The 20,774-nt window shown below is 38.8% G+C and overlaps 1 protein-coding gene across 2 annotated transcripts in view; it reads right to left on the bottom strand.

Annotated features, from left to right (window-relative positions):
- Nucleotides 1–20,774, bottom strand: part of LOC114644471 (exportin-1) — a 163,649-nt gene that overhangs the window by 46,620 nt on the left and 96,255 nt on the right. For both annotated transcript variants that reach the window (XM_051919672.1, XM_051919673.1), the window contains exons 6-7: nt 6,003–6,047; nt 5,736–5,917 (exon numbers count right to left, since the gene is read on the bottom strand). In XM_051919672.1, the coding sequence (XP_051775632.1) occupies nt 5,736–5,917; nt 6,003–6,047 (227 nt within the window). The remainder of the gene's footprint in view (nt 1–5,735; nt 5,918–6,002; nt 6,048–20,774) is intronic.

Here is a 20,774-nt window from a genome sequence, read left to right on the forward strand (position 1 = left end):
CATCAATAAGCAGACAACATACATGTATGAATAATTTGGGTAATAGATATTGGGTGAAAGCACAAGAATTTTTTTAACCTGTAATGACAATCTCTTACTTTCTGACTGTGTGGTATGAGCTATGAAGATTGACCGATTTACACAAAAACAGTTCATATAGTAAAACTGCTACTTAAAAAAAAAAAAAAAAAAAACCCCACACCAGGGTCACATGCTGTTTATAAGGATACAATTTATTCACTTTGAGAATACACAGAATGGGTTACCTACAGAGAGGGAGCTAAGGAAAATACGGAATGCCACAATCGAGTTCATTGGGGCGGATACTAAAGCCCAAGTTACTGCATACCTATCCATGTAATAAGCTTTGTGCCTTATCTTTCAGCTATCCTTATTTTTATACTTTTAATAAACTGTAGACAACTTGTATTTGCTAATTTTTTAACGACAAAATAATGTAAACTGCCTGTTCAGTGACAATCAAAAAAACATTGTACTATAATATACAGTGATCCCTCGCTATATCGCGCTTCGCCTTTCGCGGCTTCACTCTATCGCGGATTTTATATGTAAGCATATTTAAATATATATCGCGGATTTTTTGCTGGTTCGCGGATTTCTGAGGACAATGGGTCTTTTAATTTCTGGTACATGCTTCCTCAGTTGGTTTGCCCAGTTGATTTCATACAAGGAACGCTATTGGCAGATGGCTGAGAAGCTACCCAACTTACTTTCTCTCTCTCTCTCTTGCGCTGACTTTCTCTGATCCTGACGTAGGGGGTGTGAGCAGGGGGGCTGTTCACACACCTAGACGATACGGACGCTCGTCTAAAAATGCTGAAAGATTATCTTCACGTTGCTAACTTCTGTGTGCAGCTGCTTCGTGAAGCGACATGCTGCACTGTGCTTCGCATACTTAAAAGCTCAAAGGGCACGTATTGATTTTTGACTTTGTTTTTCTCTGTCTTTCTCTCTGCTCCTGACGGAGGGGGTGTGAGCTGCCGCCTTCAACAGCTTTGTACCGGCGGTGCTTCGCATACTTAAAAGCCAAACAGCCCTATTGATTTGTTTGCTTTCCTCTGTTTCCTTTGAAGAGGAAGATATGTTTGCATTCTTTTAATTGTGAGACAGAACTGTCATCTCTGTCTTGTCATGGAGCACAGTTTAAACTTTTGAAAAAGAGACAAATGTTTGTTTGCAGTGTTTGAATAACGTTCCTGTCTCTCTACAACCTCCTGTGTTTCTGCGCAAATCTGTGACCCAAGCATGACAATATAAAAATAACCATATAAACATATGGTTTCTACTTCGCGGATGGCTCTGGAACGCAACCCCCGCGATGGAGGAGGGATTACTGTAATCCCTTAACACTAGAATTACCAGAGCCTACGAAAAAAAGAACAACATGTGCGTTGTCCCTGCTGTACTGAATAAGTGCAGGCGCTCTAACATCACCCCTCCCCCGATCTTACTTAGAGTCAGGGACAACGCACATGTTGTTCTTTTTTTCTTTCAGTACACGTGGCTTCCCTGTTTATTTATATATCTAGTGACTTCTCTGCCTGTCTGTCTCTCCATTACGCAGTGCTCTGTCTGTCTGTGTGTTATGGATCTTAAAAATAAGTTATAAGGACAGTTGTTCCTGTAAATTGCAGTCTCAATTGTTAAAAAAATATTTTAAAAGGAGCATCCCACATGAAAATATAACGATCTCAGTAACTGACAGTGCATACCAATGTATAAATTTTATGTCCGTTTGAGGTGTAAAAGAAAAGAAAAAAAAGCAACACTTCATCCCCAGCGGGGAATCGAACTCAGGTCTGTGAGGCAAGGAAAAGCTGCTCTGCGCTAAGAGGCAAACCTTAGCGCGCTACGCCACAGAAGCTGTTGAATCATTTTTGAAGCTTTTGTGAAAGTGTTTATTTGATCTTTGGAACTCGGGCTTTATATATTCTATAGTTTATGCCTACTACATTTTGTAACATTTATTACTAAAATATGAAAAAGTTTCTGTTTTAACAATGTGTTTTACACAGATTACTTTAGAAACGGAACACGCATTTCATGCGTGTCTTCCAAATAACGATCTATCATTTCCACTGTAAAACTCCACTTCACTCCCAGGTAAACAATCAAGTCATGAGCTGGGAAAAGTTCGCTCACGTTCTAACTCGGTGGGGGGATGGAATAGCCGGCTGCTGGCAGCTTGTCTTTTATCAGCACATTTAGAGGACAAAGGATGCTGGCGGAGAGGTGTGAACGGATTTAAGAAGCGATTTAAGGTGGACCGGATATACGAGTTTTTTCGTAGGCTCTGGTAATTCTAGTGTTAAAGGAAATATGGCTTTAACCAATAAAACATGTACACACAGAAATTATTGTTCTTTCACATCAATTCAAGACAAGTCTAGTTCATTAAGTATGTTGAAATGATTTTCCCATCTAAAGAAAAGCAATGTTTAAATAATAGTTTTGTTTAGATATCCTCTCGACAAACAGCATGAAAGCAAAATGCAGTTTAATTCATGATCATTTTTAATCTACATTAAAATGGGATCATGGAGAAGATGTGCAGTTCTTGCCAGAAAGTAAAATCTTATTTAGCACAGGGCTACCATCTTGTGGTGAGCAAAATGAACCAAACTGTGAAAAGCACTTCTATTGGGTGGAGTATTCTATTGATAATTTATTTTAGTGATACTTCACAATTGGAAATCTGCTGATAAGTGCCTGTACGAATTCTAGTTATATTTTAAATTGGTATAACTCAAAAATGTTCCACATTTGTTGCTTTAAACTGGTCTTAATATCAATGTAGTTACTGACTAGACCTGCAGGTGCAAGCTGTGCAATAGGTGAGCAGCTCTCAGATGTCACATGAGGAAAACACACACAAAAAAGGTTCCTTTAAAAAACCACAACTGCTGATCACATTTTGCAGTATTTGGCTTTGCTTCAGCTCCACCACTCCGCTACATGCGGAGACTTCAAGGAGAACACAGTTGGGTTGGTGAGATGGGAATGAAGTCTCCCTCTGCTTACTTCGTAACTGAAGTAACCCCACCCTCTCACTCTCCAGCTCTTTGCAGGTACACCAGATTCCATACTGCCCAAAAAACACATATCAAAACTTTTGGATTTTTGCAAAAAAAAGATCCTATTAGGAGAGTGCAGTCTTTCTCAACCATTCAACTCCCCAACAAGAAGTCTGCAAAATGTCCCCGTCTCAGATCCTACCCGCAAACATTACAATATTTTTAGTTTTGGTAGATGTTTTTGGTGTACCATTATTTTTGTAATATTTGAATAACTTTTTTCAGACCAATACAGAAGAATATATAATGAGGAACAGAGACAAATGTTAAGATATTAGATTAATAATAAATGTACCTGCCTAACATCACATTTTAGAGTTTACTAATATTAACATCACAAGACCCTTCATCCTTCTTCAAAAATAAATACAGGAACAATGAAAACTTAAAGGGTATATTTAACCTGCACATTACTGCAGTTATTTTGCTCTTTTTTGACCTTAAATAGTATGTAATTATTATTATTTTTTATTTGTATTCAATGTATACTGTTCACCACACAGTTTTTGGTATAGAAGTAGTATGGAAATTTTAGGCTTTCAATTTTTAATTTCATACCTAACATACTGTTCTTGTATAAAAAAAATAAAAACAACATTTGTCTTGCATAAGAAAATCTTAAACAAAAAAAAAAATCCCCACACCTGCACAAAACAAATAAAATCCCCAAAATTCAATATTAGAAATGGGGGGTTTAAGAAACGTCACCTTTAGTTGTTAGTGCCTAATCAGGGTTAAGTACTTAGTTTAAGACCAAACTAATCATGGTATTTGAAAACATTCAATGCCTGAAGGAGGTATGCCAAGAAAAAAAAAAAAATCTGAGAATCCCTTGTCAAGAGATAAACATTTTATCAGATATGTGTCAGCAGTCTACTGCAGCATTTACTTTGATTTTAACAGGTCAACTTGTATCCCAAAACAACGAAGTGTTACTATTGTTAACAGTAAGGTTCTTTTTTGTGGCATTGGGTTTATATTAGTAAGGGCCCCTGACCAGACGGTGTAATGTTTTGAGTGACTTCAGCTTAAATAAAAAAAATGGAAACACCAGCAATAAACTATTTACATTTAGTCAAACACTCTTATCAAAATGTCGCACTGTAAACCAAGAAAACATATTTAGAAAAAGTAATCTGCGCTGCTTTGTTTTCTTATTCTCAGGTTTTACGTTGAATTTTTTCCCTCTTATTTAAAGAGAAAATTTAAATACAATCTTTACAGTCTGGCTTAATGTTAAAATCATCAACTGAGGCAATGCAACTGCTCCAACCACCCCTCGCAAACCCCCAATACACCCTGAAAAACTCCACCATCCTCTATTTGAAAATCCTTGGTTTATTGCAGTCTATACACGATTAGTTTATATGGCAAATTGTTACCTTATTTGGAAATTGCATTTTATGAAAAAAGTACAGGTGTACTAATCTCAAATCATCAGGTACAAAACGAGAATTAATTGAATTGACCATCTGCTCTCAATTCACAGCTCATATTTACAATTAAGCAGTGTTTAATTGCCAATATCAATTAATCTGAAGTAACGAAATGAGTGTCTATTCCCTGCACTGAAAAAAACATGAAAGCTTTAGAATAAAGTAGGAACACAACATGCACCCAAAACAACTTTTAAAAGCTGGTGTCTGTACACAAAGTGTGTTTTTATTCAGTACTACTATAGTTTCACATTTACCTAAACTCACTGAGTTTTCATCAAATATTTTATTTGAAAAAACTAGGGACAGTCAAGCAAAGTCACTTATACATAAGCAATTTTAAATTAGGAATTGGATGCTACCATGGTAGAATATTTACAAATATACCTAATGTATAAAAAATATTCATTTATTGACTTTTGGCAAAATGTGTACACACAATGTTTTTCTTCTGCAAGTTTAAAAGATATTACCTAGTTTAAAGTGGTTACCCACAATGCCCCCGAAATAATCCCCGGCAAAATTTGGAAATGTTTTGCGATTCTTTACGGGAGAAATCTTTCTGGTGGCAATTGATTTAAAAGCTTGAAACTTCAAGTATTCTTGGCACAAAGTCAAAAATGCACAAGTCACTTGTCATATACACAGTAGCTTAATGAAATTACTACCAGTATATATAACAGCACATGTGAAGGTAATCAAAAGTATGTATAAATTGAATTCAAAGCCCAGTATAGCCCAAGGTGGGAAAAAAATCTAAAGATGATGTTCAAAAGCAAGGTCAATGGACAGTAGGAAAGAGATATATTAATATCTGCCAATTCTTTAGAAGAGCTGAGAATGTCCCACACTAACAGCAGCAGTGGAGCACAGCTGTCTATATACACCAATAGAAGTTTTGACCTATTATTACTTAGATATATACATACCTTATATACAAATATTCAATAAAAACTTCAATAAAAATGAGAACGTTTTCATTTACTCCTAAAAGATATTAAACACGCCCAGTGTATTTTTTTTTTTAAAAACTTAACAGCAATTGACTTTTTTGTTTTAAGTGAAAGTAAACAGTCAAAGATGATCTGCATAATAAAAACCACTGACATTAAAATGGGATCTTAATTAAAATTTAGGATAACCTTTTTATATTTTCCATTAAAACGGTTTTAGTAGATTTCTCTTTAATAACACCACATCATACCTGTCTTTTAAATGCTTTGCTTTCACTTGAGTCATCTGACCACTAGAGAAATCAAAAACTTCTTCACTTAACAACTTCAGAATGATCATGTTGTTCTGACAGAGACTTTCACTGGTCCTACTTGCTCCAACGATGTCACTTATAAAGGTTGGCCAATGTTTAGGCCATTCTTGTTTAAGAATCTGAAAATAAAGCCAATCAATCAATTAGTGTGTTAAAAAGACATTGAATAACAGGCTACAAGCTGAAATATATAGACACACATACCTGCACAAGAATCATGTTTAGTTTTCCAATATATACTTTTTCTTTCTATAAAAAATGAGAAAGGGAAAGAATAAATCACTAATGCAGACAAATTGAAGTCCAATTTGAAGTCATTTCAAATTGCAGTAAACAAAAAAAAAATATATATATATATATATATAGTTTTAAGATAAAGGCTGTTTTTTTTTCTTCTATCAACAGTCGATCTACAGCCATCCATCCATCCAGAATTGACGCTCTGGCAAGTTAATCATTCAGACATTTTCACTCTTCGCACTGTAAAATGAAAAAACTAAAACTAATATAAATGCTCAAAATAAGTGCAGACAAGGGACGCAAATGATTAACCATTAAGTTCCCATGATACAAATTTAAATAACTGTACTGAAAATTTAAATTTTAAAAACATAATTGTCTTGTTGCACTGCAGTTACTAATAAGATTCAAGACTCAAGAGTATTTATTGTCATTTCATCCATATACAGTAGTACAGCATACAATGAAACGAAACAACGTTCCTCCAGAACCATGGTGCTACATAAAACATTACAACGAAGAATCAACGACAAATAATATACTGTATTACAAGGTGCATGCGAGTCAAATGTGCAACACTGCAGAACAGAACACATATCAGACTGGTCCATGAGTGTTCGGGGGTTCGACTGCTTGGGGGAAGAAACAGCTACACATTCTGGTGGTGAGGGCCCAAATGCTTCGGTACCTTTTTCTCAATGGCAGGAGTGTAAATAGTGAATGTGAAGGGTGTGTTGGATCATTCACAATGCTGGTGGATTTGCAGATGCAGCGTGTGGTGTAAATGTCTATGATGGAGGGAAGAGAGACTCCAATGATCTTCACTGTCTGTTGTAGGGCTTTGCGATCCCTGACGGCACAATGCCCAAACCAGACAATGATGCAGTTGCTCAGGATGCTCTCTATGGTTCCTCTGTAGAATGTTGTTAGAATAGCTGGTGGAAGATGGGCTTTCTTCAGCCTACACTGGAAGTAGAGCCGCTGCTGGGCTTTCTTGGCTAAAGAGCTGGTGTTGTGGGACCAGGTAAGATTCTCTGCCAGGTGGACACCCAGGAATTTGGTGCTATTGACGACCTCCACAGTTTAGCAGTCAATGTTCAGTGGCAGATAGTCACTCTTAGTTTTCCTAAAGTCAACAATCATCTCCTTTGTTTTGTCTACACTCAGAGACAGGGTATTGGCTTTACACCAGACCGTTAACCGCTGCACCTCCTCTCTGTATGCGGACTCATTGTTGTTGCTGATGAGACCCACCACAGTCGTGTCATCGGCAAATTTTATGATGTGATTACAGCTGTGCATTGCTGCACAGTGAGGAGTCAGCAGTGCGAACAGTAATGGACTCAGCACACAGCCTTGAGGGGCTCCCGTGCTCAGTGTGGTGGTTCTGGAGATGTTGCTTTCCAATCCTGACTGACTGAGGTCTTTCAGTCAGGAAGTACAGAATTCAGTTAAAGAGGTAGGTTTTCAGTCCCAGCAGGCTCAGCTTTTCCGTCAGCTGCTGAGGAATGATTGTGTTGAATGCTGAGCTGAAGTCGATAAACAGCATTCGAACGTATGAGTCTTTATTGTCTAGATGAGCGAGAGCCAGATGGCGAGTGGTGGCTATTGCATCATTTGTTGAACGGTTCCGGAGGTAAGCAAACTGCAGGGGGTCCAGTGAGGGGGCAGCAGGGTTTTGATGTGCCTCATGACAAGCTTCTCGAAGCACTTCATAATGATGGGTGTGAGTGCAACAGGACGGTAGTCATTGAGGTTGGACACTTGTGACTTTTTTGGCACGGGAACTATGGTGGTGGTTTTGAAGCAGGTTGGGACGATGGCGGTGCTCAGGGAGATGTTGAAGATGTCAGTAAAAATGTCTGCCAGCTGTTCTGCACATTCCCATAGTGCTCTGCCAGGAATATTGTCTGGTCCTGCAGCCTTTCGTTGGTTGACTGTTTGTAGAGAATTTCTCACATTGGCCACAAACAGATTTAATGCCTGGTCGTTAGGAGGAGAGGTGGTCTGCCTCGTCACCACATTGTTCTGTGCTTCAAACCATGCATAGAAGTTACTCAGCACATCTGGAAGGGAGGCGTCACTGTCACAGGTGGGTGGTGTTGTCCTGTAATTAGTGATCGCTTGGATGCCTTTCCACATGCTCCGTGCGTCTTTGTCATGTAGGAAAAGTCCATGGATTCTCTGGGCGTGTGTGCGCTTTGCTGCTCTGATGGTGCGCGATGGTTTGGCCCTCGCTGTTCTCAGGGCGATTTCGTCACCTTCCCTGAAGGCAGAGTCCCAGGTCCTCCTCAGTAGCACATGCACTTCCTCTATAATCCACAGTTTCTGGTTGGGGTGTGCACTGATGTACTTGGAGACAGTGACATCATCAATGCACTTCTTGATGTAGCTGGTCACTGATGACGTGTACTCCTCCAAGTTGATACAGTCGCTGTTGTTTGTAGCCTCTCTAAACATGTCCCAGTCAGTGCACGCAAAACAGTTTTGAAGAGCAGAGATGGCTTCTGCTGGCCAGGTTCTCACTTGCTTCAGAACCAGTTTGGCACGTCTGACGAGCGGTCTGTATGCTGGAATTAACATGATAGAGATGTGATCTGAATTTCCGAATTGGGGGTGGGGCTCCGCCCGGTACGCGGCAGGAATGTTTGTATAAATAAGATCCAGCATGTTCGTCCCTCTCATTGCAAAGTCCACAAACTGATGGAATTTAGGGAGCATGGAATTGAGATTTGCATGATTGAAATCTCCAGCGTCAATAACCAGTCCTTCCGGGTGTGTGTTCTGTATGTCTGTGACGGCACTGTACAGTTCCCAGAGCGCTTCCTTAGCATTGGCGCTGGGGGTATGTAAACTCCGATTATGTGGATGGTGGTGAATTCCCAAGGCAAATAAAAAGGTCTACATTTAACAATCACAAACTCCACTAGTGGTGAGCAATAGCTAGAAACAAGCACAGAGTTACTGCACCATTACATGTTGATATAAACACACAGTCCACCACCGTGAGTCTTGCAGCACAGAGTAGCATTTCTGTCCGGAACTCTGTCGCTGAGCTACGTCTCTGTGAAAACAAAGACACAACAGTCTCTAAATTAACGCTGAGTGGTTTGCCGGGGTTGGATGCAGTCTAATTTATTGTTCAGGGAGCAGACATCAGAGAGTAATATGGACGGGAGCGCCGGCCAGCTAGGGTTAACTTTTAGCCTAGCACGGACTCCCACTCGCTTCCCGCGTCTCTGCTTCCTCGTGCACCGCTTCCGTGTGCTATTCCCTCGGCCATTGCCATCAGGCAGGCAACGCCGGGGGCTGAAGGTCCGGTTCTCGGAGAAGACCAAAGTCGCAGTTTGTCCCGCAGATCATTCTTTATGTTTTTATATGAATATCGGTAGCAGAGAAGCGTCTCACGCTGATATACATGGACACTAGTTGTTCTGATGTCTATGTACTACTGAAGAGCGGAAAAACAAATAATAAATTAACAGGTCTGAAAATAATTGTAAGTAGGTATATGAGGTCAGTATGTAATCACCATGTATCAAATCATTATGCATCTGGAAAAAGGTGACAGCAAAAATGAATTGTGCTAAAGTCTCGTTTTGGGTGCATTGAGAAAAAAAGTATGACAAAGCTCTCTGCAAATTTTGTGATATTTAGCTGAAATACAAAAGCAGCTAATCAGTTTATCTTAAGAATTGGTTCAAGTTACCACATTCCCTTTTGAGGCATGATTACTAGCCACAGATAAAAGCATCTTACTGGGAAAACATAAGAGCGGTTTGTATACTGTATGTTTATGGTAACATAAAACACTGCCTGCAAATTATAATATCGGAGCAGCTGCTTTCTAAGTTGCTTGCATGAAGGAAAACAACATAGCATACTTTCTGAATGCACTCAGCTAGAGTACTGTCTGCCTATTTCCATTTTACATTTGTGAAATTTTTGAATATACCGCACAATGAAACTTGAGGAGCAAAATGTGAAGAGAAAACTTTTCACTTTTTATAGTTTTGTTTTTGCCAAAAGAATTTCAACTGACTGCACTGCCTGCTACATACTACACTTTTATGCTTACTACAAATGCAAGCTCTTGTACAAGATTCACTTCAGCATGCACATGCTAATAAACAAACATGGATAAAATGCTTTTCAGTAACGTAAAGAGAGTTTGATATATTTTCAAAAATCCTCACACACATGGAAAAGTTTCTGGGAAATCAGGCATTACATCATTTTCTGTGTTATTTGTGTAGCGGTTTCGTCTTCACAATTAGTGTTAATTAATGAAAGTGGGTCAAGTTAATAAAAAGAAATCAACATTTACATCTATAATGCAGATTGAGCATTTTGTACCATAATATATGCAAGCCAATTCAATAATGGCAGTTGCCAATGCTCCTGCTGTCCCACTGCCTCCTCAAAGGCTATGATTCTTATGCTATCCAGCAGATGGAAATGTTAAAGGAATACCCTAAGAGCTCCATTAAGGACAATTAGCGAAGGGCAAAAAACAAAATCTGAGTCTTGAGGTAATGCTGAACTTTCACCTTGGTCAAAAACACTGATCAGCTGGAAAACTGCATTTTTGTGGTGGAACTAGATTTGCATCTCAAATTAGAATATCATCGAAAAGTTAATTTATTTCAGTAATTCAAAAAGTGAAACTCATTACATAGATTCATTACACACAGAGTGATTGATATACACTGCCTGGCCAAAAAAAAAGTCGCCACCTGGATTTAACTAAGCAAATAGGAACGAGCCTCCTATTGGATAATTACTGCATGGGCGATTATCTTTCAGCTGGCAACAAGTTATTTAACCCCAACTGGTGCAATGAGTTGCTTCTCATTTCTTAAACAACCATGTCGAAAGACACATCTTGTGGTCGTGGAAAAGATGTTAGTCTGTTTGAGAAGGGTCAAATCATTGGCATGCATCAAGGAGAGAAACCATCTAAGGAGATTGCAGAAACTACTAAAATTGGGTTAAGAACTGTCCAACGCAATATTAAAAACTGGAAGGATAGTGGGGACCCAATGTCTTCGAGGAAGAAATGTGGCCGGAAAAAAATCCTGAACGATCGTGATCGGCGATCACTTAAACGTTTGGTGAAATCAAATCGAAGAAAAACAGTAGAACTCGGGTCTATGTTTAATAGTGAAAGTAAGAGCATTTCCACACGCACAATGTGAAGGGAACTCAAGGGATTGGGACTGAACAGCTGTGTAGCCATAAGAAAACCACTAATCAGCGAGGCAAACCAGAAAAAAAGAGTTCAGTTTGCTAGGGAGCATAAAGATTGGACTCTGGAGCAATGGAAGAAGGTGATGTGGTCTGATGAGTCCAGATTTACCCTGTTCCAGTGTGATGGGCGCATCAGGGTAAGAAGAGAGGCAGATGAAGTGAGGCACCCATCATGCCTAGTGCCTACTGTACAAGCCTTTGGGGGCAGTGCTAGGATCTGGGGTTGCTACAGTTGGTCAGGTCTAGGTTCAGCAACAGTATGTGCTTCAAGAATGAGGTCAGCCGACTACCTGAATATACTGAATGACCAGGTTATTCCATCAATGGATTTTTTCTTCCCTGATGGCATGGGCATATTCCAAGATGACAATGCCAGGATTCATCAGGCTCAAATTGTGAAAGAGTGGTTCAGGGAGCATGAGACATCATTTTCACACATGGATTGGCCACCATAGAGTCCAGACCTTAACCCCATTGAGAATCTTTGGGATGTGCTGGAGAAGGATTTGCGCAGCGGTCAGACTCTACCATCATCAATGCAAGATCTTGGTGAAAAATTAATGCAACACTGGATGGAACTAAATCTTGTGACATTGCAGAAGCTTATCGAAACAATGCCACAGCGAATGCATGCCGTAATCAAAGCTAAAGGCGGTCCAACGAAATATTAGAGTGTGTGACCTTTTTTTTGGTGGAGACTTTTTTTTTGGCCAGGCAGTGTATTTCAAGCGTTTTCATTTTGTTGATTATGGCTTATTGCTAATGAAAACCCAAAATTCAGTATCTCAGAAAATTAGAATACTGTATTGTGAAAACGTTCAATATTGTAGACTCATGGTATCACACTCCACTCAGCTAATTAACTCAAAACACCAGCATATGTTTCCTGAGCCTTTAAATGGTCTCTCAGTCTGGTTTGGTAGGCAACACAATCATGGGAAAGACTGCTGACTTGACAGTTGTCCAGAAGACAGTCACTGACACCATCCACAAGGAGCACAAGCCACAAAAGTTCATTGATAAAGAAGATGGCTGTTAACAGAGTGCTGTATCCAAGCTACTTAATGGAAGGTTGAGTGGAAGGGAAAAATATGGCAAAAAAAGGTGCACAAGTTACCTACAGGGATGACCAAAGCCTTGATAGGACTGTAAAGCAAAAGTATCTGGGGCATAAGCTACAACTGTCGTATTCCTGGTGTCAAACCACTCCTGAAGCAGAGACAAACATCAGAAGCATCTTACCTGGGCAAAGGAAAAAATGGACTGGACTGCTGCTCAGTGGTCCAAAGTCCTCTTTTCAGATGAAAGTAAATTTTGCATTTTATTTGGAAATCAAGGTCCCAGAGCGTGGAGGAAGAGTGGAGAGGCACAGAATCCAAGTTGCTTAAGGTCCAGTGTGAAGTTTTACACAGTCAGTAATGATTTGGGGAGCCACGTCATCTGCTGGTGTTGGTGCAAAGTCAGCGCAGCCGTCTACCAGGAATTTTTGAACACTTTACACTTCCCTCCGCTGACAAGCTTTATGGAGATGCAGATTTCATTTTCCAGCAGGACTTGGCACCTGCCCACACTGCCAAAAGTACCAATACCTGGTTTAATGACCATGGTATCACTGTGCTTGATTGGCCAGCAAACTCGTCTGACCTAAACCCCAAAGAGAATCTATGGGGTATTGTCAAGAGGAAGATGAGAGACACCAGACCCAACAATGCAGGCGAACTGAAGGCCACTATCAAAGCATCCTGGGCTTCCATATCACCTCAGCAGTGCCACAGGCTGATCGCCTCCATGCCACGCTGCATTGATGCAGTAATTCATGCAAAAGGAGCCCCTATCGAGTGCGTACATGGGCATACTTTCAGTAGGCCAACATTTCTGTATTAAATTTTAAAAAAAATTTTTTTAATTTAATTGGTCTTATGTAATATTTTGAGTTTTCATTATCTGTAGGCCATAATCAGCAAAATGAAGAAATAAACGCTTGAAATATATCACTCTGTGTGCAATGAATCTATATATTAGTTTCACGTTTTGAATTGCATTACTGAAAAAAATTAACTTGATGATATTCTAATTTATTGAGATGCACCTATATATCTGGAATGACACAATACACATAAATACACTTCTTTTGCTCTTTATATTTATATTAAAATCAACCTAACCTTTAAAATGATCCTTATGCAGACCAAGTATCATGTTTTCCCAAAAATTTCCTTCAAAAGCCCAACTGCAAATTCATATAAATACAAAAAAGTGGGAAGACGAGACATCTTAAGCAGCAACCTCAAAAACACCAAGTACTTGAGGAATTTTATATGGGAGAGTGCATAGCTAAATGGAAGGAGCCGTGGAAGATTATGATGGCAGTAAAGGAAGGAAATGACATCTTAGACATAAATTAGTTCTGCTGCAAAGTCCCCACACCATTCCTACCTTATATCTACTGCAGATGAAGTTTCTCATGATGAACCAAGAGCCTGGAATGCATCTACATTTGAACTAAGGTTTTACTATCTTGCATATCATCAGTTGAAAATTAAGTATATTTTTAGAACATATGAACAATCATTCACATTATGTTCTGCATTTTTGGAATGAATACAAAAGGCAGTTTCAATATGTATTGGGACAACACATGCAGTTTTGGCTTCATGTAAGGAAATATACAAGGCTGATCAGACCAGTTTTGTTAAACGGATTCAACACTCTAGTAATCAAAAGCAGTGTATTCAGTGGCTTTCATCAGCACTCAGATGCCTATCCTTTGTGTGTATGATACAAAATTTTAATCCAATAACAATGAACTGTGTTACACTTCACGCCAATTCAATATGTAGCACAACACTTTTAAACATGGCCAGATTTTAAACCTTCAGATTTATTTTATCACATTGTGCTTTACAATGTTTACACACTTGGAGAAAGTATCTAAAATGTTTGATCAACTGACACGGATCTTTAAATTCCATCAGTTCTCCCAAAAACTGGCATAGTGAATAGGACTATGATTCTTTAATTATTAGTCATAAATCAAACTTGGTCACAGATATGTTTATGATGGGTCACCATATGACTATGTAGTAAAACTACCAGAGTCCAAACAAATTTTGTGATAAGCAATATGCTGCCCATTAATTTGGCATACTAGTTATTGTGGTAGTAACATGAAATTGAAGATGCAATCTATAAACAATGCAGCTGACACATCAGAGAGCTTTTAATATAAAAATGAAATTCACTTCTCTCAATCTGTGCAACAATATAACTAAGGAGACGAACAGCAAAAAGCAAGGAAATGGCACAAATATGCTTTTGTGCTGAAGGGACTAGGGGTTCATTACCGAAACGTCAAAACGAAAATAATGGGCAAGGCACAAGAATGTAATGCTTTTTGAGGTGTTGTGGTGATGGTGAATAAGATGCAAGTATAAATAGTATTGTGGCACTGTTGCATGCTAAAGGAATTTTCGGTGGACTAGGAGCACTGGTTTTGTGCCTCATAAAATGTTCACAGTTGAATCCAAATCTATAACAGAGATGCAAAAAAGATTTCATATTAGGGTTAATGTACCTCAACAAAGAAAGTTTATGCCTCTAAAACTATATTAATGTGGTTTGAGCATTTTTCAACTTACTGTTAGACTAAAGAAAATGTTGGACCACGCACCCAAAGATATAAGTGGTGTTCAATAATTTTTCTACCCAAGTATGAAAGAAAGCAAGAAGCATGTTGAAACAAGTTTGGGCCTGTTGTGACACGTCTCAAGGTTACTAATACACAGTTGTGGCTCAGTGTGAGTCTAACATTCCAAGAGACAGGATGTCAGGACAGTTCTTGTGTGAATCAAGTACGAAAATGGTAGATTTGGAGCAACATTCAGTGATAAAATTTCTCACAAAAGAAGGGAAAAAGTCAAAGGAGTTCTATGAACGCAGGACTGCAGTTTATGAGTCTGCCCCATCATCCTACAAAATAAAACTTTGGAGCAAGCAAGTTAAGTGTGGTAGAGAGTCTATTGAAGATGCTTCCACAGGCTGTCCAGTGTGAAGGTCAACTTCCACAGAAATGTGCAAGAAAGTCAAGGATTTCATTTTGTCAGACAGACGAATTAAAGTTTCCAGAATAGCTAAAGAAATGGGCAGCTTGGCAGGTACAGTTTAATAAACTACATTGATTATTTAATGTTTACTACTTTATCATCTAACTCAATACAGCCCAGATTACTGTGAGAAGTGACACACAACACGTTATCACTCTCTGGAGCAATGAGTCAAGTGACTGTCCTCCCCCAAAAAAACAAACAAAAAAAAAAAAAAACAAAGAAAAAAAAAAACCCACTATCTCCTTGTGCCATACCTGTTATACAGAAGAAAGTATTTCTCTCAGTCTTACACTAAGATTATTTTACTATCTGTGGAAATGCTGATCTTGATTTTGAATTGCAATATTTTAAACAATACAAAAAGTGAAAATCCAATGTAGTATTTATGTGAGAATATACTGGAATGAAAGCAAAATCATTTACTATTTTCTTTTTTGATATATGGCCATTGTTCTATAGGCCTCTGCTGTCATCATGGTAATACTCAACTTCTTTGGTCCCAGCATGGTCTTGATTTACTTACTTGGATCCTCAGATTCAAGTTTAAGAACCCCTAGACAAGAGCTTTGGATATTAACACAAAGTTGCATGATGTTTATAAACCTAAGCAACCAACTTATACTAAACATGCTCTAAATGTATATAAAGTAATGCTGTATGCTTGCAAAGTGTTTTCAACAGAAAACAGCAATTCAAAAATGCATTATCACCACCAAAGAGGAAATTCCTGTCTGCACAGTTGATACAGTGGTTAGCACTGCTGCTTCAACGATCAGCCATTCTGGATTTAATTCCTGTGCCCGGTTGTTGTCCTTGGGGAGTCTGCATGCTCCCCCTATCTGTATTGGGCCTCTTCCCACTTCCCCAAAGACGTGTAGCATACATTAACAGAGGACTCCAAGCTGGCACCAGTATGAGTGAAACTGTGGGTATGTGAACCTTGAGATGGATGATAGCAAATGACAACAACAAGAAAGTACGCATCAGCTGTTTTTATATTTATTTATACCTCTGCTGGAGGTTTTCACCTCTAATTTCAGCTAGGGCTACACAATCTTAAATTAAATCGCGATTATGATTACAGCTGCAGAAATACACTAATTGCGAAAAATGCCAATTACCGTATTCTACAGTATTTAGTACTCCTACTCTGTCAATGATTGAGTTTTCCTAGTTACAAACTGGTAACAATTCTGAGATAAATTTTCTATATGCATTACTGCTTGCAAGTAGCATACTTTCCACAGAAACTGAGATTTAACTGCTTAAGAACTGATTGCCACACAGGCTGCAAGGAGCTTGAAGAAGAACAACCAAGTTTATATGATTACAGATAACAGGGCAAACGTAGGAACACTGTTGTTACTAAAACTGGACCATACTACACTGCCATGGTCATAGGCTGTGCTTAATGATTGGTTGAGTATCTAATGACAAATCTAAATACAATACATACCTTGGTGCTGTTGGACTATTACCTATCTAATGTATGTTAACAGTTTAATGCCTAATAATGAGCAAATATTGTGCAAGCATGCACTGAAGTATTTAGACAGTGATGTTCTTTTTAGGATTTGATCGTTTGATCGTGCTGCATGATTTATTGTTAAACATTAAATGATGCTAGAGCAGCAGTATGCATGTATCAATGTATAATCTAGATACTTCAAGTTTGTTACATATTACATGTAATGATTTTATATCCCTGTAAAATAATAAAGATTTGTTTACAATAACTTCTAAATTTTACATTACAGTAATCCCGCGCTATATCGCGCTTCGCCTTTCGCGGCTTCACTCCATCGCGGATTTTATATGTAAGCATATTTAAATATATAGCGCGGATTTTTCGCTGCTTCACGGGTTTCTGAGGACAATGGGTCTTTTAATTTCTGGTACATGCTTCCTCAGTTGGTTTGCCCAGTTGATTTCATACAAGGGACGCTATTGGCAGATGGCTGAGCAGCTACCCAACTTACTTTCTCTCTCTCTCTCTCTCTCTCTCTTGCGTTGACGTAGGGGGGTGTGAGCAGGGGGGCTGTTCGCACACCTAGACGATACGGACGCTCGTCTAAAAATGCTGAAAGATTATCTTCACGTTTGCTATCTTTTGTGCAGCTGCTTCCTGAAACGACATGCTGAACGGTGCTTCGCATACTTAAAAGCACGAAGGGCACATATTGATTTTTTTATCTGTCTCTCTCTCTCTCTCTGCTCCTGACGGAGGGGGTGTGAGCTGCCGCCTTCAACAGCTTTGTGCCGTGGTGCTTCGCATACTTAAAAGTCAAACAGCACTATTGATTTGTTTGCTCCTTTGAAGAGGATGTTTGCATTCTTTTAATTGTGAGACGGAACTGTCATCTCTGTCTTGTCATGGAGCACAGTTTAAACTTTTGAAAAAGAGACAAATGTTTGTTTGCAGTGTTTGAATAACGTTCCTGTCTCTCTACAACCTCCTGTGTTTCTGCGCAAATCTGTGACCCAAGCATGACAATATAAAAATAACCATATAAACATATGGTTTCTACTTCGCGGATTTTCTTATTTATTTCGCGGGTGGCTCTGGAACGCAACCCCCGCGATGGAGGAGGGATTACTGCACTCTCATTTAAAACCTTCTGTTCTGATTTTAAATATATATACGCAAAATTTACTTACTGCAGCAGAAGCCCAATATCCCCATGTTTAACATTCTCCCACATTTTATATTTTTCAGAAGTACAACTCGTTTTGAAGAAAAAAAAAAAAGCAATGCTTGTTTTATTACATAATTATTCAAATGCTAGTAATTTACGAAATTCCAAAAACAGCAACACAAATAGCAAGCATTCTGTATTTTTACTGTAAACAGTAACAATATTGTGTTAAAACACTATTGTATATATTTGCAGTTGGAGATCCACAAAAGGAGAAAAAATGAATCACGTATCATAAAATAGTTTTATTCCTGAGCTTTCAACCCCTATCAGGGGTCTTCATCAGAGGATAATGCTTAGACTTACAAGAATCAAAGGCAATATATAGCAACACATTCAGGGGGGGGGGGTGGGTGGAGGTGACTAAGTCCGTATGATCAAAAAGGGGGGGGGGGGGGGGGGGGGGGGGTTATCGGTAAATTAAAGTGCATATGTCCTTCTTAAGTTGGCATATGCTGGGTTTATGTCCAAGTGTCTGTTGATGGCATTTTCATCTGATAGCCAAGACTCGGCCAACTCTCTGGCGCTTTTTGTACTGGCCTTAATTTTACTTTCACGTTGTCCAGTTGAATGTGTGTCCTGTCGATTTAGTATGTGCATATATCAAAGATAGTGCGTCCTTTCTTCTGACAGCGTTGCGATGTTCCTGTACACGTGTTGAAATTCTTTTTGACGTTTGTCCTATGTATACAGCTGAGCAAGAATTGCGTGGAATACTATAAACTGCGTTTCGTGTATTCCATGCAATTCTTGCTCAGCTGTATACATAGGACAAACGTCAAAAAGAATTTCAATACGTGTACAGGAACATCGCAACGCTGTCAGAAGAAAGGACGCACTCTCTTTGATATATGCACATACTAAATCGACAGGACACACATTCAACTGGGACAACGTGAAAGTAAAATTTAAGGCCAGTACAAAAAGCGCCAGAGAGTTGGCCGAGTCTTGGCTATCAGATGAAAATGCCATCAACAGACACTTGGACATAAACCCAGCATATGCCAACTTAAGAAGGACATATGCACTTTAATTTACCGATAAACCCCCCCCCCCCCCCTTTGATCATACGGACTTAGTCACCTCCACCCACAAATGTGTTGCTATATATTGCCTTTGATTCTTGTAAGTCTAAGCATTATCCTCTGATGAAGACCCCTGATAGGGGTTGAAAGCTCAGGAATAAAACCATTTTATGATACGCGATTCGTTTTTTTCTCCCTTTGTGGATCTCCAACTGCATATATATATATATATATATATATATATATATATATATATATACATATATATATACATATACATATATATACATATACATATATATACATATACATACATATATATACATATACATATATATATATATATATACAGTAATCCCTCCTCCATCGCGGGGGTTGCGTTCCAGGGCCACCCGTGAAATAAGAAAATCCGCGAAGTACAAACCATATGTTTATATGGTTATTTTTGTATTGTCATGCTTGGGTCACAGATTTGCGCAGAAACACAGGAGGTTGTAGAGAGACAGGAACGTTATTCAAACACTGCAAACAAACATTTGTCTCTTTTTCAAAAGTTTAAACTGTGCTCCATGACAAGACAGAGATGACAGTTCCGTCTCACAATTAAAAGAATGCAAACATATCTTCCTCTTCAAAGGAGTGCGTGTCAGGAGCACAGAATGTCACATAGATAAAGAGAAAGGCAAACAAATCAATAGGGCTGATTGGCTTAAGTATGCGAAGCACCCCCTCCGTCAGGAGCAGACAAAGAGAGAGAGAGAGAGATAGAGTTTGTTTTTCAAGCACAAATCAATACGTGCCCTTCGAACTTTTAAGTATGCAAGCACCAGCTGCACAAAAGATAGCAACGTGAAGATAATCTTTCAGAATTTTTAGACTAGCGTCCGTATCGTCTAGGTGTGCGAACAGCCCCCCTGCTCAATCCCCCTACGTCAGGATCAGAGAAAGTCAACGCAAGAGAAAGAGAAAAGTAAGCTGGGTAGCTTCTCAGCCATCTGCCAATAGCGTCCCTTGTATGAAATCAACTGGGCAAACCAACTGAGGAAGCATGTACCAGAAATTAAAAGACCCATTGTCCTCAGAAATCCACAAACCAGCAAAAAATCCACGATATATATTTAAATATGCTTACATATAAAATCCGCGATAGAGTGAAGCCGCGAAAGGCGAAGTGCGATATAGCGAGGGATCACTGTATATATATATATATATATATATATATATATATATAAAAAAATATACAGTGGTGTGAAAAACTATTTGCCCCCTTCCTGATTTCTTATTCTTTTGCATGTTTGTCAACACAAAATGTTTCTGATCATCAAACACATTTAACCATTAGTCAAACTATAACACAAGTAAACACAAAATACAGTTTTTTAAATGATGGTGTTTATTATTTAGGGAGAAAAAAAATCCAAACCTACATGGCCCTGTGTGAAAAAGTAATTGCCCCCCTTCTTAAAAAATAACCTAACTGTGGTGTATCACACCTGAGTTCAATTTCCGTAGCCACCCCCAGGCCTGATTACTGCCACACCTGTTTCAATCAAGAAATCACTTAAATAGGAGCTGCCTGACACAGAGAAGTAGACCAAAAGCACCTCAAAAGCTAGACATCATGCCAAGATCCAAAGAAATTCAGGAACAAATGAGAAC

The sequence above is a fragment of the Erpetoichthys calabaricus genome, chromosome 15 (assembly GCF_900747795.2).
Source record: "Erpetoichthys calabaricus chromosome 15, fErpCal1.3, whole genome shotgun sequence".
NCBI lineage: Eukaryota > Metazoa > Chordata > Cladistia > Polypteriformes > Polypteridae > Erpetoichthys > Erpetoichthys calabaricus.